We start from the raw sequence: 8,042 nt of genomic DNA, 5'->3' as shown, positions 1-8,042 counted from the left end.
GGAGTGGGAGAAGGTGGACACGCTCCGCCAGTGAGTGACTCCATAGAAAGCTATGGTGACAGATTAGGATGGGTTTATTTCCTTTGGATTTGTATTTGGAACTGCCGTTGTCATAGGATAATCTTCCTTTAGCCACCCGGATGAACCACCTGGCCTCTGGCTCTGCCAAAAGGAAGGGGCAGGCGGCGGCAAAGGGCTCGCAGGTAGCCAGGCCAGCGCGTCCTCGAGCAGGAGGGTCAGCAACCTTCCCGGTGCCCACGTCAGCTGGGATGAATGTAGGAACGTTGCGGGACGCCGGCGCTTGAGCGCTGTCAGCGCAGTTGCGCCTTTGCACAGACCTACTGAAACCACGAGGTGACACGCCGCTGCCCGGGCCGTGCCACGGAGCCGCCCCGCACGGCGCTCCGAGCCCGGGAGGGGCGGGCGCGGCCCCGCCCGCACAGGTACCGCGGGGGGCGGCCAATGGCGCGGCCCGGCCGCCGCCGCCAGCCAATGGGGGCGCGCGCGGCGGCGGCCCCATGGAAATGTGCCTGGTGGGGAGCCAATGGGGCGCGGCCGGGCCGCGGGCGGCGCTTCCCCCGCTGCCAGGGCCGGCGGCGCCCGGGCCGCCCGAACCGCTCCCCGCGCCCGAACCGCCGCCGCTCCCGCCGCGCAGCATGGCCGGGCTGGGCGGCGGCCCCGCCGCCTTCGGCCGCTGCACGCACGCCGTGGTGCGGGCGCTGCCCGAGTCGCTGTGTCGGCAAGCGCTGCGCAGGTCGGCGGGGCCCGAGGTGGACTTCGCTCGCGCGGAGCGGGAGCACCAGCTGTACGTGGGTGTGCTGCGGGGCAAGCTGGGGCTGCAGGTGCTGGAGCTGCCGGCCGACGAGAGCCTCCCCGACTGCGTCTTCGTGGAGGATGTGGCCGTGGTCTGCGAGGAGACGGCGCTCCTGACCCGCCCGGGCGCGCCCAGCCGCAGGAAGGAGGTGCGATGCGGTGTGGTGCGGAGCGGTGCGGGGCGGGGCGGGCCGGGGAGCGATGTCCGCTGCCGCGCAGGTGGGCTCGGGGTGACCGCGCCGTCGGGCGTGTCTCCGGGCCCGCCCCGAGCCCCGGCGGGAGCGGCGGGAGGCGGCGGTGCGGGCGGCGGGGATCGCGCACGGAGCAGCAGCGCTGCTCGGCGGGACCGGCCGCGGGCAGCGGCTCCAGCCCCGCATCCCGCTGCCGCCAGCCGAGACCCGTGCGGCGGAGCCCGGCGGCTCTGGGGCTACCGGAGAGCAGTGTGCTGCTTCTGAAGACAAGTGGACAGTGTAAACTATGACTCATCCTTTCTGGGGCGTACGGGCTCCTGCTCCCTGCCAGCTTGCCCGGCCCGGTCCGGCGGGATGGGTCGCCACCGATTGAGCGGGTTTCTGTCTGCGGTGGAGCAATGCTCCATGCAGACCCCATTTTCGTTACATGTTCAACCTGAGCTCAGCCCCAGGCAGTACTTCACTGGTATCTGTGGTAGTTGTACCCACTGGCCTGTGTGCAAGAGCTGGTGTGTGTTTTGGTGTACTCGGTGTTAGCCTGAATGCCCTTGAACCTGATCTCACTTTCCCTGTGCAGCCACTGCAGGCCCTGTGGGCTGGAGGAGTGTGGATGTACGGGGGATGCAGGCCGACTCATTGGAGAGAGGTGTGAAGGATGCACACCCACAGGAGCTTTACTTTAGATACTCTTAATACTTTTTTAACATGCTTAGCCCATTCATAAACTAGTTCATCAGGCAGTGAAGTACCATCCAGTTATCTTCTCAACGAGGTCCCTGTTTGAAGCTGCAAAACGAGTACAGTGACAACCTACCTTCCTGTGAGAATCTTTTGACATAACTCATCTTGTCTGTTTTGGTTCCCATCCTTGGTACCATAGTGCATCCAGTGGTCCACAGGCATGTGCTGTTGTGCCTGTGGGACAGACCAGTAGCTCTAGTATAGCAATAGCTCCTCTTGGCCATTGAGTGCAATGGATGAGATGCTCCACTTGGGTGGGTTTTTTTTATATAGTGCCTTTCCTTTATAAATTACAAAGTTTACTTGAATTTTCCCAACAGTGTAACAGTCTGAGATACTGCACACATCTTGTACACATACATTCCTTGGGGGTATCCATGTGTATTTACTCTTTGTAACACGTCTGAATGCTCTTAAGAGTGACAGCATCAGAGTACAGTGTTTGCCACGTGGTACTCTAAAAAGCAGCTGTTTTTTAGCCAGAGTCCCAGTGAGTTTTCACTGGTATGTACTTATGTGACTCCTGCTGCCATTTGTACAATTTCTCCTTTAGGAGAACAGGCTTACTTCTTTCCATGGTGACTTGTCCAGGCAGAGTCATGAAACAAGAGGAGAGACAGAGCTCTAAAGCATAATTTAAACCTTATTAGTGTTCATGAATGATGGAGCAATCCCTTCCTTGAGTTTTCTGTGAAGTAAAACAGAAAAAAGAATTGAACAAATATCCTTTTAAAGCTATAACAATGCATGGCACTGTACTATGCTTGTCTGAACATTTAACTCTTATTTACAATTCTTCTTCCTGGGAACATCATTACAGTAGTGCCTCGTGGAAAGGGGGAGAAGATTTCTGCAGGATGATGCCTGCCTGTTCCTGGTTCCTCTCCCCTCCAAGGCATCCCCCCCGTTCCCAGCATGGTGACTGTCAGTTGTGTTTAGCTGGTATGTCTGCTTTGTTTGAGTAGTAGTAGTGTGCCATCTTGAAAACAGTGAGATGGTCAAGGCTTTAGAAAGCAGGAGTGTATACATGTCTACTTTGCCCAGAGCTCTGCAAGCTGTGGTGGAGGGCTTGGCATTTGCCTTGGGCATCTTGGCTTTCATAAAGAGCTCCTCAGAAAAAGCTGTTTGCTGCAGCTGCATGAGAGGGTGTTTCCTGTTGTAGTCATTCTCTGCTCTTGCTGCCTCCCTCATTGGTTCTGGAGGGACCAGCCACGGTTGCTCAGGAAGTCCAGGCACCAAGGTGTGTGGCCACTCTGAGCTGATGGAGCCCAGCAGCTGCTCCTGACCCTCCTATTAATCCCAGTGAGTGGCTGTCAGCAGTCTCCCAAAGTATTTTTCTGAGCTTTATGTTCAGTCTCTGAATTCCCCATTGAAATAGTTGTTGGAATCTGGTGGCAAGTGATGTTGCTGTAGGGCCTGTCCTACCATCTGCCCTGTTAAATGCCTTAATTAGTGACCTGGAAAAGGTAGTGGCATCTCTGTTGAGCTGTCAGTGGCCTCAAACTGAGGCAAGGGTGAGAGGTGATACCATTGAGATCTGGGCTGCTGTTCAGAGGGACCTCGCCAGGCTGAAGGAAGGGGCTGATCCATGGGGACCTCATGGTTGAACAGGGACAAATGCAAAGTCCTGCCCCAGGAAAGGAAGGATCTGACCAAGCCAGCTGAGGTAAACCTGGTGTGAAAATGAACCAAGGCTGTTGTAGTGCATTGTCACTCCTACTGGGTGACGAAAAGGGAAAGGGGGTGGATGAAGTCTACATACAGCACCAGTTTCTGAAAGTGCAATCTCTTATTCTTTTTATGTAATGTAAGTGCAAACCCATGAATACTTTAGCAGTACAGTTGGCGTATGCTTGGCTTAACCCAGTGAAGCCCAACTCCTGAATATGCACTCCTGACCTGAGCCTCCCTGCAAGGCAGGACTCAGCTGGACTTGTCTTACTGATCTCTGAAGTGCTAGGTGGATTTTTTGTACAGAGCAGCCAGGAGCAGTGGAGGAAGGAAGGGATGAGGGAAACAGGGTTGTAGGGTACCATTTCTGCAAAGAATTAATAGAGGGAGGATTTGTGTCCAGGAAATCTGCCAAAGAGGCATGTGGTAGGTTGGGCTCTGAAGCCTGATCAGACCAGAGAAAATTGAAGGGCACAGGGGGCTGCCAAGGTGCATCCCCAAGACAACATCCTGGTTGAATACATAGCTGTAACAGTGCTGTTTCACATGCATTGTGCCTTCTGATAAACTGTCTGCCCGATGCATGAACTGAGCAGTACTGTCTTAATCTCCTCTGTTCCATGCTACTGAAAACCCAAAATGCAATATTTAAGAACTGATGCAGCATGTTCTTTCACTGACTAGACTCCTTATTAAGAAGGCTTGCTACCAATTACGGTAACACTGTATGCAGCAGACAGATTTCTGCAGTAGTTTGTAATAGCATTGATTGAGCTTTCAGACTTTATAGATACTATTGCTTATCCCCCCAGCAACATTGGATTCTTTACTGATTGTCTGTCTGGAACAAAACAAAATAAAATCTGGGGTTATGTCTGTTCTTGCTCCAAGTTATTGTAAGGAGAAAAAAGAATTGAATTAAATTTGGTCATGTTCAGGCAGTACTGGGAAAGAGCCCAGTATTTTTTTAGTAAAGTAGAAAAATTAGTCATGCATTTAATGATTTATTTGCAAGTCAGACTTATTTCAAGGCATTATGTTTCTGTGTTATCAACTTCTGAACTTATTTTAAAATTCATAGTTTCTGGGGAGTTTTGAATTTGGCAGAAAGGTAAAGGCTTTTGAAGTAAGTCAAAGGTAGATTGCCAGTATGGATAAGCTAGTGTTTTCTTTAGCTGTGTGCAGTCACCAGTGCAGTGGATGCTCAAGTTGAGTAACTCCAGTGGAAATGTTATGATCGCTGATCAGATTGTCCGTTCCAGCACCTTTTGTTTCAGCAGTATGTTCTCAATTGTTTATTCCTCTAGAATAAACTCTTAACGTCACCTTCTGAACACAACAGGGGTAGTTGCTGAGAAGAGCCCTCATCAGCACATTGCTCTTGCTGCCTAAGTTGTCTTAATGTGCTTGGGATAGCACAAAACAGCCTTTCCACCATTTCTGTGCTTATGCAGATAAATGGAAACCCAGAAGCTCAGCAAAATGCACCCACAGTGACCTGGCCTCTTCTCAGCTGTCGCACAGGAGAGAATTAGCTGGTGCTGGGAAAACTTTGAGAGCCGCTGCAGAAGAGCTCACTGTGGTTCCTTCCTTGGTTGTTGAGAGGAAACTTCTATCTAAGATCATTGTTATTTCCTACTCCCCCTAGACACACTGCAAACAACTTGTGACTGCATTTGTGTGGTGTAGGAGAGCCAGTCCTTCAGCAGTGAGGACAGGATGAGCAGCTAAGGAGTATGTTTGTTAAATCCCATCCTCTCAACAAGAACTGGAGAAACTATCCAATGGCATTTTGAACACCTCTGGGTACCTCTTCCCAAACCTACTTGCTAAGTGGCAGGATTTTGTCCACAGCAGTGCTTCTGCAGAGCTTCCAGCTGTGCTGGGCCAGGTAACCTGCTCCTCAGTGCTGAGCAGCCTCAGCTGCTACCCTCTCTCCTGCCCTGTACAGCTTCTGCAGGGCTGCATAGCTGTATATGAACCACAGCTTGCACCCTGGGCTGGACTGCTGTCCCAGCTGCAGCTTACTGCTTGCAGGGATGATTCTCAGGGCAGTTGGTGGAGGTTTCTGAAAACAACAGAAGCAAAAACAGTTTAGTAAGCTATTTATGTATTGTATACGCTCAGGTAATACTACATAGCTACTACCAAATGCAAGACACTTTCTCCACTCTCTCTGTAGATATAGATGGTCCTGCAGGATAATGATGTCTATTCCAAAGTAATAGAAAAGCTGGGCTCAGGAGAAATGGATTTAAGGCTCCGCTGGCTCTTGAACTTAATTAGGTTATGGGGGGTTTATTTTATTTTATAGCACATGCCAGTACCAAAGGACCTGTGTTTGAAATCACAGAATCTTTTAGGTTTGAAAAGACCTTTAAGATTGTAGAGACCAACTGTTAACCCAGCACTGCTGAGACCATCACTAAACCCTGTCCCTAAGTGCCACATCTACACGTTTTAAATACCCCCAGGGATGGTGACTCAACCACTTCCCTGGGCAGCCCAGTGCTTGACAACCCTTTTGGTGAAGAAATTTTTTCTAATATCCAATCTGAACCTCCCGTGGTGCAACCTGAGGGCATTTCCCCTTGTCCTATCACCTGGGAGAAGAGATTAATTCCCACTTCACTACAATCTCCTTTCAGGTAATTGTAGAATCCCCTCTGAGCCTCCTCTTCTCCAGGCTGAGCCCCTTCATCTCCCTCAGCTGCTTGTCATAAGACTCTGCTCCAGACCCTTCCCCAGCTCTGTTGCCCTTCTCTAGACACACTCCAGCACCTCAATGTCTTTCTTGTTGTGAGTGGCCCAGAACTGGACACAGGATTCAACATGCAGCCTCACCAGTGCCAAGCACAGAGGGACAATCGCTGCCCTGATCCTGCTGGCCAATCTATTTCTGATACAGGCCAGGACGCCATTGGCCTTCTTGGCCACCTGGGCATACTGCTGGCTCATGTTTAGCTACTGACAACCAGCACCCCCAGGTTCTTTTCCACTGGGCTGCTTTTCAGCTGCTCTTCCCCGAGCCTGTTACACTGCAAGGGGTTTCTGTGACCCAAGCGCAGGACCTGGCACTTGGCCTTACTGAACCTCACGGGCCTTGGCTCACCGATCCAGTCTGTCCAGATCCCTCTGGAGAGCCTTCCTACTCTCGAGCAGATCAGTACTGCCTCCCAAGGGACTCTGTCAACCAGTCCCTTAAACAGGCCAAAGGCTGTCCTCTGGAAGTCCAAGGTGGCAGTTCTGCTGGCACCTCTCATTACTTCTGCAATAATCAAAAATTCTTATTTCATGATTGCTGTGCCCAAGGTGGCCTCCAACCATCAGATCACTCACTAGTCCTTCTCTGTTCACAAACATCATGTCCAGATGGGCCTAATGCATCAGTAACCCTTGCATCTTTGATGCCACATGGATCTCCATCCACTACTTTCACTGAGACAGCAAACTGAAGGACCTCACTACCACACCATCCTTCAGACATTGCTGTGCTCTAGTGAGCCTGGTTTTATCTCTTTTCCTCTTCAAATCTAGTTTAAAGCTCTTTCAGTGAGAGAAAGAGCTAACTCCTGTGCAAAGGTCCTTTCCCCACTTTGAGGGATCTGGTTGTCCTTTGAGCCTATGATTGGCTGGTGTCACTTAGAGGCTTTCTTCAGGATGAAAGAGGTGATGCCCATCATGGGTTCCAGAAAGCAACAGAATAACTCTCATCAGAATGTGCTTCAGAGTTTTCTTTAATTATTTCATTAGCTTAAATTTTCAGTGTTTTTTGTATTAGCATATAAATTAACTGAAAAGCATGCAGTAGATGAGAAGTTTCTTAAACAGTACTGAAGTTTCTCTTAAACAGTACTGAGAAGTTTAAAATAACAATCCTTTAGACAGAATGAGGTAGACCTTTATTAGGAGCCTATATAATTATCAGCATACATGAGAAGAGATGTTTTAGCCTCCTAAAGCAGACTATTTCAAAAGTAGTTTGATTTGTTTCTGCAGCTCTGTCCCTTGCATCTACTTCACAGTTTAAGTGAGGCCTTTTGATTCAGGCAGGTGATCTTCAAGTTCATTTCTGATGTAGCTCTGACCCTTACATTAATAAGGCTGACACTTTGGCTGAATTGGCTTTGCCAAGAATTATATTTTTTCATTTTCAATTTTGCTTCTGTGATCACAGATTTAATGAAAATGTTAGGAAGTAGCTTCTAGTCAGATCAATATATGTGGACTATATTCATTATAATTGCTTTCTATCTATAGAATTGCAAAACAATATTTAAGGACAGTCTAGGAGCAGCTTGGGTTTCATGCTTTTCTAGCAGAAGCCATATTTAGACCTTGTTATTGAATTGTGATGTCAGGATTCTCATGAATATCCCAGTTGCTGACCAGAAGATTAAAAAAGACCAGAACCCTGTTTTATAATCTCTTGTGAACACTGATTATTATTGTACAAGTCTGATGTCAGCTTGTGTACCTTGTTAATCACTGTTCCTTTGGCTGTGATAAATAGCCCTTGGTGAGCTTACGGTTCAGTGCAAATGCTAAGTGGTTAAAGGTTCCAAATAACCGTAAGCATCTCCTCCGAGTGAAAAGAATCTTTGCTGCTGCTCTGACTTATACACA

General features: G+C 49.6%; 1 protein-coding gene across 1 annotated transcript in view; it reads left to right on the top strand.

Moving 5' to 3' along the window:
- The first annotated feature begins 647 nt into the window (after positions 1-647).
- The window catches only part of DDAH1 (dimethylarginine dimethylaminohydrolase 1), a 59,691-nt gene continuing 52,296 nt past the window's right edge, over positions 648-8,042 (top strand). The window contains exon 1 of the mRNA XM_017805643.1: positions 648-962. Coding sequence (XP_017661132.1) covers positions 657-962 — 306 coding nt within the window. The 5' untranslated portion in view covers positions 648-656. The remainder of the gene's footprint in view (positions 963-8,042) is intronic.

This window comes from Lepidothrix coronata, unplaced genomic scaffold, assembly GCF_001604755.1.
Source record: "Lepidothrix coronata isolate B3197 unplaced genomic scaffold, Lepidothrix_coronata-1.0 Scaffold12, whole genome shotgun sequence".
NCBI classification, from domain to species: domain Eukaryota; kingdom Metazoa; phylum Chordata; class Aves; order Passeriformes; family Pipridae; genus Lepidothrix; species Lepidothrix coronata.
The sequence above is the reverse complement of the archived record's forward strand: the minus strand, read 5'-3'. Positions and strand labels throughout refer to the sequence as shown.